The sequence below is a fragment of the Manis pentadactyla genome, chromosome 5 (assembly GCF_030020395.1).
Source record: "Manis pentadactyla isolate mManPen7 chromosome 5, mManPen7.hap1, whole genome shotgun sequence".
NCBI lineage: Eukaryota > Metazoa > Chordata > Mammalia > Pholidota > Manidae > Manis > Manis pentadactyla.
Genome location: NC_080023.1, coordinates 56,107,785 through 56,127,648, shown reverse-complemented (window position 1 = coordinate 56,127,648; position 19,864 = coordinate 56,107,785). Strand labels below are relative to the sequence as shown.

The 19,864-nt window shown below is 36.1% G+C and overlaps 1 protein-coding gene across 1 annotated transcript in view; it reads left to right on the top strand.

Moving 5' to 3' along the window:
* Positions 1–7,585, top strand: part of LOC118928681 (transmembrane protease serine 11A) — a 59,079-nt gene extending 51,494 nt beyond the window's left edge. Inside the window, exons 9-10 of the mRNA XM_036918145.2 lie at positions 4,030–4,172; positions 5,864–7,585. Of these exons, the coding sequence (XP_036774040.2) occupies positions 4,030–4,172; positions 5,864–6,025 (305 nt within the window). The 3' untranslated portion in view covers positions 6,026–7,585. The remainder of the gene's footprint in view (positions 1–4,029; positions 4,173–5,863) is intronic.
* The last annotated feature ends 12,279 nt before the right edge of the window (positions 7,586–19,864 follow it).

Genomic DNA, 19,864 nt, shown 5'->3' with positions numbered 1-19,864 from the left:
AGCTGTATTTAGAGGAGTGTGACTTAATCTCCATCGATATTATCCTGCCAGCCATTTCCACACAGCTTGGTAGGATTATTTGGGGCTCTTGGTTTGCAAATACAGACACTCAAATTAACTGAAGAAAAAAATAACAACAAGATAGTAAATTTGGCCCTTGTAATTTGGAAGAATCGAGTCTGGCTTTAGGTGCTGTTAGATCCAGGAGTTCATATGATGGCACCAGGACCTCTGAATCCCTCCATTTCTTGGCTCTGTTTTCCTCTAGGTCTCCTTCATGTGGAGGGATTCTAGCTTTACACAGTAGCAAAGGTGGCCAACAGCAGCTCAGGGTTTACATCACCTTCCCCTAGGGGGACGTGTTTCCCTCTGCCAACTACATTAATCCCTCAAATACTCCCATGCCTGTACCAAGAAAGGCAGGCATGTGGTTGGCAGACTGGTCAGGATCACATGGAATGAGGTAGAGGTGGTTTTAAAGGGCTGGGCCTCAAGAAAGAAATAAAAGAAGTAAATGTTCAAAAAAGAAAGAAATCCTGCCATTTGTGACAACATGGATGGGCCTAGAGGGTATTATGCTCAGTGAAATAAACCAGGTGGAGAAAGGCAAATGCGATATGATTTTACTTACTGTGGAATCCCAAAAACAAAACAAAACAAAATGAACAAAAGAGCAGTTGACTCACAGACACTGAGATGGGGCTGGTGGTGACTGTGGGGGAGGGGGATAAAGGGACACAAAAATCTCAAGCATAGTATAAGGTGGTTACGGGGTAGGGCTCCATGGAGAATATGGCCAAGTGATTCTGTAGCACCTTTCTATGTTGACAGTAACTGCACTAGTTGGGATGAGGATTTAATAATGTGGGTAGTAAACTACCATGTTATATACACATGAAATCAATATAGTATTATATATCAACTATACTTCAAAAAAAGAGAAGTGTTTCCTCAGGAGCACTAAAATTTATTTCTGTGTGGCATTCTCTATGCAATGCCAGGTATACATAGGCCATATAATAATCCCCATGCCCGCCTTCACCCCCAAGACTTCCTTTGTACCCCATCTGTGAGCCCTTTTCTATCCTTTCATCTCCTCCTCCTCTTAGTTAGCCCCATCAGTTGCTTTTACTTTCCTCAATCACCTCACAAATTTTTCTTGCTTAGCTATAATCTCCAGTTGCAGCAAAACCTGCCTGAGAACTATAGATTTAGCCTAATTTAAGAGTGGTCAGGAATAAGAGTACCATGTAGAAAGAAATCACCTGATAATAAAGCTTCCACTGACCTCCCTAAAATGATTTAACTTGGCATACTGACTTAATCTCTTAAAAAATAAACCTGATTTCCTTTTGGGATGTTTTTTGGGCATTCTTAGTCAGACACACTCTGGATTCTAAAATCTGGTCCAGGTACATACATATAACAACAGCAAGAGGGTTTCTTTAACTCTGGGCTTGAGAAGATAAGAAAGGGCTTTCTGAGAATGAAAAATCCATTCACAGAACTCTATACAATTTATTTATATACAAAAGTCTCTGAAGAACAAACCTTTAGTTCTCAGACTCCCCTAAGGAACTAGGGAATACCTTTCACTAACGTGGCCAAGAACAGGCCTCGTGGTCTAGATTGCCTTCAGATGTCCCATGGGGTTTAATTCCAGATGAAACAAGCTGAGATACGTGTTGCTTTTTGTAAGACCATATTACCAGCTGCAGACTTATCTGTAGTTTATTAATACCAAGGGTCACTGCATAGATCTGTAAGTCTGACACTCCTAAGTCTGCTATCTCTCTGATGGGTTTTCTCCTAAGGTAAATCTTGCATGCTCTGCTTCATGATAATGGAAGGGGCATCTCAGTTTCCCTTTGGGTTGGCAGGAAGAATCATTTCTGGCATGGAGTTTGAGGTTGGCAGAAATATACCTACCATAATACTTTTTAAGTAACAACAGAATCTAACTGATGTGTATAGAACTCTCTTCTGAACAATAGAATACCCACTTTTTTCAAGCACCCATGGAACATTCACCATGATACGCCTTATCATTGTTTCACATCTCATAAAATAATCCTCAGCAAGTTGAAAAGGACTGAAATCATACATAGCATGTTCTCTGATCATAATGAAATCAAACTAAAAACTAGTAACAAAGATAACAGTAAACTCTCCAAATGCTTAGAAGTTAAACAACACACTTCTAAATAATCCATGGATCAAGGAGGAATTCTTAAGGTAAATTTTAAATATACGAAGAACTGAATGACAAAGAACTGCATATAACACTATGCAGAGGGAAATTTATAGCAAATGCATCTCAATTTACAGTGAAAGGTCTCAAATCAATAATCTAAATTCCTACTTCAAGAAACTAGAAAAAAAGAGCAAAATAAACCTAAAAGAAACAGAAGGAAATAAAGAATATACATTGATAAAATCAAAAGCAAGAAAGCAATAGAGAAAATTATTGAAAAAAAAAAAGCTGAGTCTTTGAAAATAATCAATACTTTGTGAGAAATATCAGTAAGTATTCCCACAAGAGCTGACGAACAGTTCAGGGATGTCCAGGATTTACAGGCTCTAACTTTTTAGAACTTTTGCCAACTGGCTTTCTGAAAAAGTTATGAATTTACACCATCAGCTACAACATGTGAATTGCCAATTTTTCTTTACTCTTCCTGACACTGGACATGAATTTATTTTAACTGGTAATGTGATAGGCCAAAAAAAATAAATAAATAAACAACTTACCCAGTTGTTTCAAAGAGCAGGATAACTTGAGCACTTTTTAAACATTTTAGCAAACACCTCTCCAGAAATAAACAATGATTGTGTTTTCTACTAAAAGTGGTGTCTGTATTAGTTTTCTGTGGGTGTGTAACAAAGTAGCACAAATTTAACAGCTTACAGCAGCACTCATTTATTACCTCACAGTTTCTGTGGGTTAGCTCAGACACAGCTCAGTGGCATCTTCTTGTCATGGTCTCACAAAAAAGCAATCAAGGTTTCAGCTGGGGTTGTGGTCTCATCTGTGGCTCTGAGCTCTCTTCCAAGTTCACTGCTTGTTGGTTGAATTCAGTTACTTTAGCTACAGAACTCATGGCAGCTTGCTTCTTCAAGCCCTTAGGCAGCAGTCTCTCAGGGAAGACCTGGACAAGACCCATGCCCTTTTGAAAAGAGTTCATCTGGTTAGGTCAGGCCCACCTTTGATAATCTTTTTGATGAACTCAGTATCAACTGATTACATCTTAATTTCATCTGCAAAAATCTCACCCATATCATACAACATAAACTAATCATGACCTATTCATATAACTTAATCATGGGATAGTCACAGATCTCACCCATACTTGGGGGAAAGAACATCACATACGAATCTTGCAGAATTCTGTCTACTATAATATCAGTTTCGTGACCAGTATATGCTTTGATATAAAGAATTCCAGATCGTTTGTGATATTTTTGTTGCAACCATAAGCAATTATCTTGCTGCCATAATATTGGTTCTAGAACTTACAGAACAGTTTATAATCTGGAATCCCAAATTTTTAATACATAAGAAATAAAATCATTACCTTTAAATGTCATTATATGTGAGAAAGTGCTTCCTAAAATATAAAGGATCCAGTAAGTGTATATAGTATTATAGCTATTTTAGCAAACCAAGAGAGAAAACTCCCAAGACTTGCAAAGTTTCTGGGAACAATCTGGAATCCACAAATACAAACTATTTTTTTAAATGAATGCCTTCCTAAACACATAAACTGATTGCTTTTAAAGTAAAAGTACAAAGGTTTTCCAAAAAAAGAAATATAATATTTTTCTGGCTAGTGTAAGTATCCGTAAAAATGTGATAAGAACAATTATAAATGTGCCAGATTGTAAAGAAAAATTTATTTTCTAGAAATTGCTTATATTAACTTTATTCTGTATTGACAATTTAAGTGTAAAAAAGATTAAAGTCTGCTAGTTTTATTCTAGTTAAGGATGCTAATTATAAACACTAAAATTACTTTATTTTTTCTTAAGGGGAATCCCAAAATGATCTTCGAGAAGCCAGATTGAAAATTATAAGTGATGATGTGTGCAAGCAGCCATATGTGTACGGAAATGACATAAAGTTTGGAATGTTTTGTGCTGGATATATGGAAGGAATTTATGATGCTTGCAGGGTAAGTAGAAAGAGATTATTTTGATATTGTTAACAAAATTTTATCTGACTCAAGAAATATTCTATGTTCTTTATATTAATACAAAATACAGATATCTTGTCAGCCTAGAAACTTCTAAATGCAAATTTTACAACACATATTTTTAAATGTTTTATTAAGCAAGATGAAATTGGCAAAGAGCTTCTTTGATGCTGTCAAACAAATTAACCAATAAAATTAAATTTTCTTAATACCAGAAGTCCAGTTTCATAAATCAGAGTACCTTTCCTTAAAGGGCACGTATCTACAAAGGAAACAATCATGAGCAATAAACCACGATGTGACGTTATACATGGTGTGATGGAGAGCTAATATTTTTAGCTTGAAAGGAACATTGTTGGAGCAAGTATTAGATAATATTTTAGTGAAGTCTGGAGGACAAATCGCACTTATGAAAAAAGTTATAGAGTAAGAAAAGAATATTATAGGAAAGAGAAAAAGCATAGCCAAAATTATGAAGGTATGAAATTACAACTCATGTTTGAGGGAACTCCAAATAATCTGCTGGGTCTCCACATAAGGAGGATGAGAGGTGAGGAGGTGGATTGGGCCATGTTGTGAATATCTGATGCCCTTTGCAGTGCTCCCCTCTGTTGTCCAATGTCTCTCGTACACACATATTTTCTGACAAAGGGATAGAATGTGTTTCTTCCTGGACGCACTAGTTATAACATGAGATTCTTGAAAACTCCAAGGATGTGATCCTACTTGGTGACATGATGGGAATTATATTGATATCAGTGCCAGAAAGCCCTGCCCAGAGTCCCACAGATACACAGCATGGACGACTACTGCCAGAAAAGGAGCAGGAGACTCGTGGCACATGGGCTGGCACAAGAGCAGCACCTGGCACATATCTGCCTCAGTTCCTGAGACTGAGGAGGGAGACACCTAGAATTCAGAGAACCCACAAAGAGGCCCATGTCATGACAGACAAGTGAGAGGTGATGACAGGAGCCTAAGAGCAAGACAACATACGGAAATCTTGGCAAATGGTGTGGTTAGTGATGAACCTCAGGAAGGATAGGTGGTCAGAAAAAGGTTTCACTGGACTAGGAGCAGGGGCAAGATCCCTGCCCCATGGCTAAGCACATAATAAGATAAGGCCCTAATCACAGAAAAACTGGGGAAGCTATGGAGCGAAAGACTCAGGCACAGGCATCCTAAGCAAGGATACAGTGACTGTAACTGGGCACATGGTGAGGGGCTAGTCTGTCTGATAAAATGGAGGTCCAACATCAGATTTTCTGTGTTGTGTTCTTGAAATTTGATAATGGACTTTAAGCATTCTCACCACACATACACAAACACAGGAAGTAACTGTGAGGTGATGGGCATGTTAACTGACTTGTTGTGGTAGTCAGTTCACAAAACACACGTTTGTCAAATCTTCAAAAGTTTTATATACTTTTATAGATACAATTCTATTTGTCAGTTATACATCTATAAAAGCTGAAAAAAATTAAAATGTGGAAATTGAACTTTAAAGCTTTTGTAACTTTTGAAATCCATGTTTCAATTAATTATCCTAGAACTGGTCATCTATATATACCTATATATAACACTATCTAATAATAAAATACGTGATTAATCAGAATGTTAGGTAATTAAGCTTTATATTTAGCTAATATTATTTTTTTTCTAATTTTCAGGGTGATTCTGGGGGACCTTTAGTTATAAAGGATCATAAAGATACCTGGTATCTCATTGGAATTGTGAGCTGGGGAGATAACTGCGGTCAAAAGAACAAACCTGGAGTCTACACAAAAGTGGCTTATTACCGAAACTGGGTTGCTTCAAAAACAGGCCTCTAATTCACTCTAAAAGTTAAACATTGACTGCTGTATGCAGGCCATACATGTATGTGGATCTAAATATTCAGCACATGTAGTACAATGGAGTGATATTAAATGGCATGATTTATTTTAGAATCACTTTAATCAACCAATAACCTATCACCAATTTATAAGGGATTTAAATTTGTAAAATAGTGGGTCAGTTTCTGGCTTGAAAAATACAGCAGAGATACTCAGCTCTTTAAATCATGCAAGCTGAAGCATAAAAGAGAAGCAACACAAACTTTTGAAGATAATCTGAGATTTTTAGAATGTCTTTGTCAGGGGTGTCCCCTTAAGTGAGAGACTTTTTAAATTCTCAAAGAGCTCAGGAAACTCGTATATAATTTCCTATCATTTCTCTAGGGTTCACAAATACCTTTTTTTGTTTTTCCTTGTTTTTCTACCTTTAGAAATGTATTTTCTACTTATAAGCCCATTGGAGGGATACTCATTTTTTAAAAAGTTATATCTAGGAAACAAGTACAGATATAAATCAAGCCAGAGATCTTCTAACCCTTTTCTGTGTAAAACTTCCCTAATTTTTTTGGTGATTTCTTAATATATATATATTATATTATACATACACAGATAACCCTACCTTCAGATATGTCCAGAGAAAGCCTTATTAATGAATGAGTATATATAGTAATTAGCTAATTGAAAATGTATTTTTGTTACAAAAATTAGGGGGAAGGTGATGGTAACTTCTTGGGCAGTCCCAAAACAATGGCGCAAAAATTTGACATTTTATAGATGCATTTACATGTTTGGACCACCAGAAGGTGGCACTGTACATTATTATAGTAAGGTTAAATGCCTAGAAAACAATTGAGTATTTGCTAATATGTTGAAGAATCAATGAACATTGTCATTCTACATAGAAAAAAAAAGTTTATTGCTTTGTGTTTCTGCAGCCAACTATCTCCTAAGGCTTGTGGCAATAGCCTATTACGATCAGAGACACTAGTTTAAAAACATTTTTAGTAAATATAAATTTTGAGGACCTACCACACAGAACACAGGAACAAAGTGATCTGAAAAATCAAATTTACCCACTAAGTAAAGTGCCTCATGAAGACAGGAGGGTCAGGCCCATGTATGCTATGATGCAATCAAATGAAGGCTTTGTGGAAACTCTTACTCTGTGTGACACCAGCTAACATCAGGTTTGTGGGTGGGTTGTCATTTACTCATGTTGTGCAAATATAAACTCAATCATTGAGTTACTTTATAATAATTTCCCCCATGTGCTATTGATAAGGCATGAAAATAATCCTATAATAATCTAAAGAAGATTTATAATTTATTCACCAAAGAATTGATCCATAACTTAGAATTTTAAAGCTTAAGAAAGACGTTCTAAGTCATGCCAGCCAACATCCTTATGGTTCAGAGACCTGAGGCCAGGACACATAAAGGACTTAGTGAAGCTGTAGGTAGTTTTTATCCCTACTGGGCCTAGAACTCAGGTATCAGTTTCACATTTCTTTTTCCTTACAAAGTATCTTTATGATTGTCTACATTTATTGAATCATCAGATCTATAAAAACTTCAGCAAATTCTATAGAATGTTTTAAATTAAGAAGCTCTTAAGAGTTTTAAATGATGTGATTGGTTTAGGCAGCTGGCTGCCAATTCTCTGAACTCACTTCAAGATAAAGTTGCTTCTTCATCTATAAAAATATACATACGCATATAAATTATTCTATATTATGGTGGTAAGATAATTCTGACTTTTACTGTTAAGATTTAAGAAATGATCTTAGAGTTATGAACTTTATATTTCTAAATGGTTTATGCAGCATTTCATCCTGTAAGCAAATGTTGATATATCATTTTAAATCTAATAATAAAGTTGGTGATCAGAGCATTCTACAAATAATATCACTGAATTTATGTTAGCCAATAGCATGAATCTTTCTTTCAACTGCTGTTAAGAATTGGAGTTAAAGATAATCCAAGAGTTTCTTGCAGTAATTAGCTTAGGTCAATGCAGAAGATTTCTCAACCTTGGAACTTTTGATATTTTGGCCTGGATATAATTATTTGTGGTAAAGGGCTGCTCTGTGCCCTGTGAAATATTTAGCAGCACCCCTGACTTCTGCCTAATAGATGCCTGTAACATACTCCTTCCTCCCAAAATTGTGATAACCAAAAAAAACTTCCAAACATCGGCAAATGTCCCCTACAGGGTAAACTTGTCCACTGTTGAGAACCACTGTTCTGAAGGCATTTGAACAGTTTCAGAAATGACAGATGCCTCAAAATTATGACATTGAATATTTAAAAGCTATAGTCTCCCAATTAAACTGAACACTCACTATCACGTTCCTAAAAGAAATAGCATAAGTGACTGATGCTTCAGTCAGCAACTGTTCCAAATACAGACTGATCATCCCCCACACAATGTGCTTGGAGGATTTCTCTCGCACGCCTGCCTAGACTAGTGTATATTCATAGAGCTCTCTAAACCACTGCCATGAAAACTGGTTTTTATAAATACACCCTCTACTAGAGTTTCTGTATCTTTACCATAATCCACAGTAAAGAATGTATTTCACATCACAGCTTCATAAATACATAACAAAATATGTATATATAAAAAAACTGAGTTTCATAAAAAAATACTTACCTCAGTAAATACAATAAATATAGTATATTCTATTCCAGTCTATTCATTTTAAAAATGCTTGCCCCACCAACTAAATTGATTTCACAGTCTAATGGGTCATGACCTTTAGTGCCTATAGCACATTCTGGAATAATCATCCACTACTATTAATGCCATATTGTTATTTTATTATCTACTCCCGCCACTCTCCCTACCTTCAACCTTTCCTTACTCTACCCATTTAGCAAACTGTGGCTAAATTATAATGCAATTCAATAATGTTATTCCCATGCATTCAAATCCTCACTGATTTCTACTTTGCATAAAAAATAGTCTAAATTTATGTCACCAGTTAACCAATAAGATTTTTGTTTCACATGTCCCCAGTGCTCCTGTAATGCTGAATGTTGCTCCTTATTTCCTCAACACATTTCTCCTCTTTGGTCATGCAGGGTTCTCTTCACTCTACAAGATCAAGCTCAAAGACCACCTCTACTGAGAATACTTTTATTATCCCAGACAAAATTACTCTTCATCCAAAACTTTTTTGTTCCCCCTCTAAGGTACTTCTCATACTTTACTCTGTATTAAGTTTTTATGTGCACATATTCTCTCTAAAACTATTTTAAGTTACATAAGGAAAACTGCTTTACTAATTTTTGCAACATCCGTAGTATTTAAGACAACATTCTGTACACACTATGTTTAGTGAAAGAATTACAGAGGCTAATTATGAGTTCTATAAAGGTAAGACACCTCTGTTCTCAGTTGTTAACTGCTTCTGCCTTGTCATTGTTCTTTACACTGCTTTCCAACCTGTGCTGGTCCTGCTCTGCATATTCATAAATGTTCCTAAAGACTTCCTGTTCTCTGCCTACTCCAGAAGTCATGATAATACAGTAAAGCAGGTCCTGCATGTTTTATAGTGATCTTTGTATATGTATATGTAGCCCCTCTAACTCAAAAACTTTGCCCCATATTCCCTTAAATGAGCACATCCCAAATCCATAAGGATATTTGGAAATAGAGCTGAAAGAGCAAATCTACCATTTCCTTTCTTTGTTGTTATCTTATCTACCAAGACTGTCTTTTCTTCTTCTTCTCCCATGAACCTCATAAATCTGGATACTTCCATGTTTTTCTGTCAGAGGCCCTTTCTTATGGAATTTGTCATATGGGAGACAGTAGAGATAAAACTAGGAATCCTATACAATCTCTACTTTTTTAAAGTTCACAGAAAAAAAGATATTTGAATTAAAAAATATATATTTGGTTCATCGATTTTAATTATCCATATGAGACTGTCCTTTCATTTCCATTAGTAATCAAGATTTAACAAATAAACTAACTTTTTAAAAACGGTTTCGCTGTTTTCCAAGTTCAGAAGACTCCCCACACACCAGAAGTCACTAAATTAATCAAAGGGGAAAAAGCCCAAATGTCATACTGAAATCCAAAGATCTACTAATGGGAATGACCTGGGCTCAGGGCTAATAAAGGATGAAGAAACAGTGAGTGAAATTTTTAAGACTCTCCATGTTAGTACATGCCTAGACCATCTAGGCTTGGATAAAGATGGTACATTTTAGGCTCAGTAACTGAAAAATCATTTTTCCATGAACTGTAGTATTTTGAGCTTAAGTTAGAATTACTGAAGCCCTGTTTTAGAGAGAGAAAACTAAAAATCATACACATTATCTATTACATATATATATATATATATGTACACAGTATATGTATGTAAAATAATATATTATACATGTATATAAAATCATATATGTATATCAAAATCCATCTTACAGATTTTTTTAATCTGAAGGTTGAAGTCAATGGAGAGGAGAATCTAGGCAAAAATCCACTTAGAAACAAGAGCCTGAATAAATTGATAGAAAATTTGAAAATTTAGTACCTAACTCTTAGACCAACTAATGGTAAAATGAGAGAGATGTTAATTAAGTAACAATATTATTTGCAAAAATAATGATGGATGAGTTAAAGATAGAATCTCAGGTTTACTCACTGGAAGGCCCAAATGTGCTTGCTACATTTCTAAGATGAGAGGGGGGTTACTACGTCTCCCTCCAACCTGTATACTTCTCAGTAGACAACTATAGGAGTTAGCTGGGAACCTCTTCATATATTTGGGTTTTATGCCTCTGGCTAATGTTGTTGAGATAGGTAGGTGTAAGCCAAAGTGGTATCTTAGGTAATAGGTATAAGGGAGAGCTGAGGAAGAAAGGAGGAATGTCAATGAATGGGGCAATGGAAGTAGCAAGTTAAGAGACTAATATTAATAGTTACTCTCACCTCAGAGGGGTCCAGGAGACCTCAAGATCCTGGCACAGGCCAGAAGGATAGTCAGAGAGTATATTCCATACAGTAATCTTCCCAAATTTGGATATTTTGCATCCCTAAGGATGCTACACAGTCAACATATTGTTTGCACCCAATCTTGATATCCCAGAGACTATGCTGGTGACACTTTTGTATGGCTTATACATTTCCCAAGTGATAAAAATCTACCAGGGAAATCCAAAATGGTATAGCCACTTTGGAAGATAGCTTGGAGGTTTCTTACACAACTCAAAATAGTCTTATCATACAATTCAACAATTGTGCACTTTGATGTTTATCTAAATGAGTTGAAAAATTATGCCCATACAATAACATGTAGATGGATGTTTATAGCAGCTTTATTCATAATTGCCAAAACTTTGAAGTAACTAAGATGTCCTTCAGTAGGTGATTGGATAAACTGTAGTATATCCAGACAATGGAATATTACTCAGAAATAAAAAGAAATGAGCCATCAAGCCAGGAAAAGACATGGAGGAAACTTAAATGCATATTACTAAGTGAAAGAAACCATCAGAAAAACCTACATACTATGTGATTCCAACTACATGACATTCTAGAAGCGCCAAAACTATGGAAACAGTAACAATATCAGTGGTTGCCAGGGACTGAGGGGAAGGAGGGATAATAGCAGGCACAGAGGAGGTTTGGGATAGTAAAACTATTCTGTATGGTGCTATAATGATTGTCAAAACCCATAAAATGTCAACATGATGATTGAATGCTAATACAAACTTTGGACTTCGGGTAATAATTGTGTGTTATCGTGGGTCCATCAGTTGTATCACTCTGGTTCAAGATGCTGATAGTAGGGGAGATTATGCATGTCAGTGGGTAGAGGGTATATGGGATCTCTTTGTACTTTCTGCTCAGTATGACATGTTGAATATTTTACCTGGGCTATAATGATCAACGAGGGTAGCATCATGGCATAGAAAGAGCACTCGGTTGAGCACCTCCCTAACTGAGTTGTGTGGTCACTGCCTTCATGAAGTAGAACACCTCTCTGGGTCTCACAGGGCCACCTCAGGGGGTTCTGGCATTCAGTTAGACATCATTATCCATAGGGATACTCCTGCTATCCTTGGAAGGATCATCATTTAGTTGGAACCTAGGGCTAGATAACTTTAAAATTCTCAAATTCATTGGATTAAGGAAAAGTTTCCCTTACCAACCCCTGGTAACTAGGCTTTCAGGATTGGGGGTTTAGATTGTTTACTTCAGTAAAAGCAGCACACCAAAGAAATAGTGGCATTAACTATGGTAGCACAGATCACAGAAATCTGGGCACATGGCTCCATGATGCTGGTTGCCTTCAAAGGACTATTTCTAAATCTTAAAAAGTATTCTTGATATTGAAGAAATAAGGTATTTTTCTCTTCATGGGAATGCTTTCCTGAAAAAGTAGATATGAGTGGAGGTCTCTGAGGAAAGGTAATTCCAGTTTCCATAATGGAAGGTGGTGTTAGTTTAGGGGAGGAAATTGGAGTAATTCCCATCATTATCTACAGAAACTATTCAGTTACCTCTAGGATTCCAAACCTCCTTCCCATGTGAAGGCTTCTTTTGTTTTGTTTAAGTGGCCAAGGTAGAAAGTATAAAATGAATCTCTAAGGAACTTTAAATGTTTTTGATCGATCTTGAAGATTCCCGATCATGAATGCAATGAAAGCAGTAAACACCATTCTTGAAACGGTCCTAAAAGTGGTGACATAACGGTTCCATCATACACCACACAGTGGCAGTCCAGCCCCAGCCTTCACCTGTGCCTCCAGTGCTCACAGCTCCAACTGCCTTCCCAGAACTCTGGGTGGGCACCTGGGACACAGAATGGAGCACTGAGGAGCCCCTCTGGTCAGGAGTCACGCCACGGACAGCCACAGCTGCTTCCTCTCTCCCACTGTGTCTGAGGCAATGGGTACTATTCCTGGTGCAAAAACACAAACACTGCTGCTGGCTTTTCATGAAATCACTCTGAAGTCAGCCTAGGCCTCACATTGCCTTTCATTGGGCCATTTTAAGAACCTAACAACATACTCTGGTTACATCATCTCCTATTTGATCAGAATTCCTTATTTCCTTCTCATTTAGATGTCTCTGGAGAAATCAGATCAACAGATTAGAGAGCAGGACAAATAACACAAAAAACCCAGACTGGAGTCCAAGGTGAGCTGGGTAGTTTCGCCCTGCTCCATGACTACAGACTATTCCTAAACCCAGAAAGCAGTCATAGTATTAAATGTTCGTGTTCAAAGCCTTGGCAAACAACTAAGGATGAATCAGTGGAAAAGCACCAAAATCGCTACAAAAAAAAACAAAAACAAAAAACAAGTGCATGCTCTTCTAACAGGGAGGACTGTCTTCATGTCAGAGGATGTTATGATACACTTCCACGGTTCCAAATGACCTCAAATCCTGCTCAGGTGCCTCTCCAAAGTCATATATTTTACAGCGTGGTTAAAAGTAAAATCTTAATGCAAAACTTGGCTCTTGATGCTCATTTGAATCAATTGGATTATTGAATATAGTTTGAAGTACTCTTCTAAGATTTTGAAAAAGATTACAATACCAAGTCACACATTCGCAGAATGGCGGGAAGCATAACACAGAAGTAAACAATATGAAGTTAAACAGAGTTGATTCGAATCCCAGCTTCACAACGTACCAGCTGCGTGACTGCTACTTTCACTCTGTGCTGCTTATTTTTACGTGTCATCTTGGCTGCACAACAGTGCCCACATACACGGTCAAACATGATTTTGGATTTTCCATTGATGACGTTTTGAAGAATATTAACATTTCTTTCTACTTTATTGAGATATAATTGACAGGTGAAATATTTGTATTTCAAGTATATTTAAAGTATACAACATGATGATTTGATAATATGTATACACTGTGAAATTATTACATTAAGTTAATTAACACATCCATCATGTCAAGAGTTACCTTTTTTTTTGTAGTGAGAATGCTTTATACTCTCTTATATTATAATACAATATTATTAACTATACTTACTATGCTATACATTAGAGTGCCACGAGCTGGGAGGTGGGGTGAATGGAGATGTGTGCTAAAGGGTATAAATCTTTCACTTATAAGGTGAATAATTTCCAGGATCTAAGGTACAGCATTGTGACTATAGTTAACAATACTGCTTTGTACACTTAAAAGTTGCTGTAAGAGTAGCACTTTAATGTTCTCATAACAACAACAATAAAATGATAATTATGTAAGGTGAAGGATGTATTAACCTCACTATGGTAAACATTTTGCAATATATACATGTATCAAATCATCACCTTCTACACATTAAATTTATGCAATATTATATGTCAATTTTATTTCAATAAAACTGAGGTGTGGGAGTCAGTAATTGTCTTGAATTTAGCAGTAAATAGCTAGAAAAAGAAACAGGAAGATTAACCTATTCAAAATAATGATGAGAACAAATCCAAGAAAACAAAATCAAGAAATTTACTTTGATGATCCCCAGGGCCAAAGCAGGAAAAACCCAAGTTCAGTGAAACACCTATGTGACTAAAGATCTAGTAGGACATGTTATGTATCTTACAAATAAAACAAAAATAAAAACAGCGTTTTCCAATCCCAACCCAACTTGAAGATCATAAGGGCAAACACTACATTGAAAGTGCTTTGCAGTCTACACAGGTAATCCTACATAGCTTATTCTAGAGAAGACAGACCCAGGAGGTTACTTATTCAAATATAGTTAATAATTCCTCAGAGCTAGGCTGGTCTATTTCTTAGTGTTCTATCAATATTTTTACTAACCAAGATAATATCAGCATTACAAAATTCACTGAAATATTGTAGCATATTCTATACAGTTAAGGGAACAGTTAAGACAGCTTAGAAAAATATTGTTTCTTGAGACATTACAATTATGGATGTTTTTAGGAGATATTTTTATGTAATGTTTTCCATTTATTCCAGTTATTTTCTGTCCAAGTTTCTTCATTCTTGCATTTTTAAAATTTTAGTAACTTGCATTTTTTTCAGAGAATTATTTTGAGACAAAATATTTTTAGTATAGTTTTACATATTATCATTTCTTATCTCTTCTAAATCTGTTGTTACATTATTGTTCTCATCTTTTTAATTGTCATATATTTGTGTACTTTTTATCAAACCAAATTATCCTCTTTATCCCAGTTAATGTTGTTGCTTTGGACCTTCACACTTACCATCTCTTTATATTTGCCTGCTATCATTGTTCTTCCTCTTCTCTGTAACTTTGTTTAAGTTGTGTATCAGACAATATGTAGGCTTCTGATAACTGGATTTTGTTTTTAAAGCCATCAAAAGAGTCTTTGCTTTTTTGCCACATCTGTTGAAACCATTTATGTATATTGGCATAACTTTATGTTTAGTATGACTTCTTTCACCTTTCTTTCTCTCATTTGTTGCTATTATCTTGCTAATTTCTTAATTATCTATATTTTATTCCCCAAATACACACCCATCCCCAGAGCAGTAATGATCTTAGTATTTCTAAGTACTTTTCTCCCTTGGAGTGAGGTTTTCTATATGTTATTTATAAGCGTCTAATCACTCTGTTTTAAACATATAGAGGTCATTCCTTTAAAGCATCTGAAAACAAAGATTAAAAAGTTTTATGCCAATACTTAATGTAACTTTATCTCCCCAAACACTTCCATTTGTCTGTCCTCTCTAGGAAAATTCCTTCTTCACCAGAGTCTAGTTTGTGCTTTGGTTATTAAAAAGAACCCTCACCATGGGAAGCCATACTCAGAATTTAATAGGTTCTAAGCACCTTAAATTGTAACACAGCTGCAGATATATTTTTCAAAACTAACTACTCTAAAAATATTACCATATATTCAAGTCAATATATAATGCAATATTTCCTCTGATATTAAGATAATTAAATTTATTCTATTGTATCATCAAATTTGCTTACTTTCATGCCATTATATTAGAAAGAATCTTCTAAGTAATGGGTTTTTTTTTAACACTGAGCAAGAACCATGTCTAAATGTTTGTGGGATTTTTATACTGCCTTTGATACAATTTTATCATCAATTTTAGATACCAATGTATGGTATCTTTTTACTGCTCAAGAATTCTTTTCAAATGAAAAGATAGATACAAAAGATATGACGGTGGAAAAAAAGCCAATCCCATGTCATACTCAAAGTACACTTAGTCATAACCTGAAAAGAACATACTTCATTGCAAAAAAACTATTACTTCTCTGGAGTTTTTCTCTAAACATCAAGAAAGTGAAAACAAATTGCAGGTGTTATCTCCAGACATTCTCATTTCACTTCTGAATGCAGAGGACAATAAAGGTACTTAAAATGACTGTAACAATCACAATAAAAACAATTATTAAAGGGACTGTTCCCAGGAAAAAACAAAACCCTACTCTTTTTTTTTTTTTTTAAATAATTATTTTTTATTGAAGGGTAGTTGACGCACAGTATTACATTACATTAGTTTCAAGTGTACAACACAGTGGTAGAACATTTATATACATAATTCTAGGTTCCAGCTATCACCCTACCAAGCTGTTACAATATCTTGACTATATTCCTTATGCAATACATTACATCCCGGTTACTTATTTATTTTACCATTGGAAGTCTGTCCTTTTTTTTTTTTTTTTTTTTTGTGAGGGCATCTCTCATATTTATTGATCAAATGGTTGTTAACGACAATAAAATTCTGTATAGGGGAGTCAGTGCTCAATGCACAATCATTAATCCACCCCAAGCCTAATTTTCATCAGTCTCCAAACTTCTGAGGCATAACAAACAAGTTCTTACATGGAAAACAAATTCTTACATAATGAATAAGTTACATAGTGAACAGTACAAGGGCAGTCATCACAGAAACTTTCGGTTTTGCTCATGCATTATGAACTCTAAACAGTCAGTTCAAATATGAATACTCATTTGGTTTTTATACTTGATTTATATGTGGATACCACATTTCTCTCTTTATTATTATTATTTTTAATAAAATGCTGAAGTGGTAGGTAGATACAAGATAAAGGTAGAAAACATAGTTTAGTGTTGTAAGAGAGCAAATGTAGATGATCAGGTGTGTGCCTGTAGACTATGTGTTAATCCAAGCTAGACCAGGGCAATAAAACATCCACATATGCAGAAGATTTCTCTCAGAACAGGGGGGGTGAGGTTCTAAGCTTCACCTCTGTTGATCCACAATTTCTCACCTGATGGCCCCCCTGCGACTGTGCCTGTCTTAGGTTGTTCCTCCCTTGAGGAATCTTACCCGTCTCTGGCTAACCAGTCATCTTCCGGGGCCATACAGGGAAATGTGAAGTTGGTAAGTGAGAGAGAAGCCTTATTGTTTGAAATGGTTAGCTTTTTACTTCTTTGCATATTTATGCCCTGTGGCTTCTATGCCCAGCATTTGTCTTGAGGTATCTTTACCACTTGGAGGAGTTATAATACTCGGTAAATTTGATATGAGGCACGAATTCTATTTAAGGGTTGTAATTAGGAAGGAAGAAGAAAAGCTATAGAAGTAGCAAGCGGAAGAAAACATGGGAAGATTGATTATTTCTTTGACAAATCTTCTTGTAGAGTAACTTCAGCATATATAGGTTTTAAGCTACTACTTAAATTGCGCACACACATTAACATAATAGGAGTATAGTTACATAACCAAAGCATATCTGTAATTACCAGCCATCTCCAGTGAAACCAAGAAAACCAGTTAGGCACCTTAGGCATTTGTGAAAACTTATCTATGATATGGTGGATATTGTCCAACTGAACTTGAACAGTCTGAGAGAAATCAGACAAATTAAAACAACCCATTCCTGGGGACTGTTCACATGCCATATGTTCTTTTAACAGTAAATAGTCTGTAGTTGTAAGAGTTTGGAGCGCTACAATTTGCACTTCTCCAAATTCTTGGTTGAGTTCCAACAGTATAGATCCAGTCAAATTTGTTGTTTTACTGTATGCACAGGCCAGCTTAGATATCTCCTTCCTCATTCCCATGGCAAGTCCAGGAACTGGTGGGATGAGTGCATCTACAGCTGTAGCAGTGCGTGGATCTTTGTTGGGGTTTTTTGATGATCATCTTCTGGCATGAGTCTTCCAGAGAGTGCAGATGTTGGAAGTTCTTTTTCATATCGTATCTTAGTTCATTTTCGGGGTAGCCCAATTAGGCTTTGATCTTCTGTATAAACACAAACAGACCCTTTGCCTACACTTTTATATGCCCTTTATACCCTTGTGTAGAACTCGTTGGAGGTTACCATACAGGAACTGCCCTTTTTTTTTTTTTTTTTTTTGTTTTTGGTATCACTAATCTACACTTACATGACGAATATTATGTTTACTAGGCTCTCCCTTATACCAGGTCTCCCCTATAAACCCCTTTACAGTCACTGTCCATCAGCATAGCAAAATGTTGTAGAATCACTATTTGCCTTCTCTGTGTTGTACAGCCCTCCCTTTTCTCCTACCCCCCCCATGCATGTTAATCTTAATATCCCCCTACTTCTCCCCCCCTTATCCCTCCCTACCCACCCATCCTCCCCAGTCCCTTTCCCTTTGGTACCTGTTAGTCCATTGTTGAGTTCTGTGATTCTGCTGCTGTTTTGTTCCTTCAGTTTTTCCTTTGTTCTTATATTCCACAGATAAGTGAAATCATTTGGTATTTCTCTTTCTCCACTTGGCTTGTTTCACTGAGCATAATACCCTCCAGCTCCATCCATGTTGCTGCAAATGATTGGATTTGCCCTTTTCTTATGGCTGAGTAGTATTCCATTGTGTATATGTAATACATCTTCTTTATCCATTCATCTATTGATGGACATTTAGGTTGCTTCCAATTCTTGGCTATTGTAAATAGTGCTGCAATAAACATAGGGGTGCATCTGTCTTTCTCAAACTTGATTGCTGCGTTCTTAGGGTAAATTCCTAGGAGTGGAATTCCTGGGTCAAATGGTAAGTCTGTTTTGAGCATTTTGATATACCTCCATACTGCTTTCCACAATGGTTGAACTAACTTACATTCCCACCAGCAGTGTAGGAGGGTTCCCTTTTCTCCACAGCCTCACCAACATTTGTTGTTGTTTGTCTTTTGGATGGCAGCCATCCTTACTGGTGTGAGGTGATACCTCATTGTAGTTTTAATTTGCATTTCTCTGATAATTAGCGATGTGGAGTATCTTTTCATGTGTCTGTTGGCAATCTGTATTTATTTTTTGGAAAACTGTCTGTTCAGTTCCTCTGCCCAATTTTTAATTGGGTTATTTGTTTTTTGTTTGTTGAGGCATGTGAGCTCTTTATATATTCTGGACGTCAAGCCTTTATCGGATGTGTCATTTTCAAATATATTCTCCCATACTGTAGGGATCCTTCTTGTTCTATTGATGGTGTCTTTTGCTGTACAGAAGCTTTTCAGCTTAATATAGTCCCACTTACTCATTTTTGCTGTTGTTTTCCTTGCCCGGGGAGATACGTTCAAGAAGAGGTCACTCATGTTTATGTCTAAGAGGTTTTCGCCTATGTTTTCTTCCAAGAGTTTAATGGTTTCATGGCTTACATTCAGGTCTTTGATCCATTTTGAGTTTACTTTTGTATATGGGGTTAGACAATGGTCCAGTTTCATTCTCCTACATGTAGCTGTCCAGTTTTGCCAGCACCACCTGTTGAAGAGACTGTCATTTCGCCATTGTATGTCCATGGCTCCTTTATCAAATATTAATTGACCATATATGTCTGGGTTAATGTCTGGATTCTCTAGTCTGTTCCATTGGTCTGTGGCTCTGCTCTTGTGCCAGTACCAAATTGTCTTGATTACTATGGCTTTATAGTAGA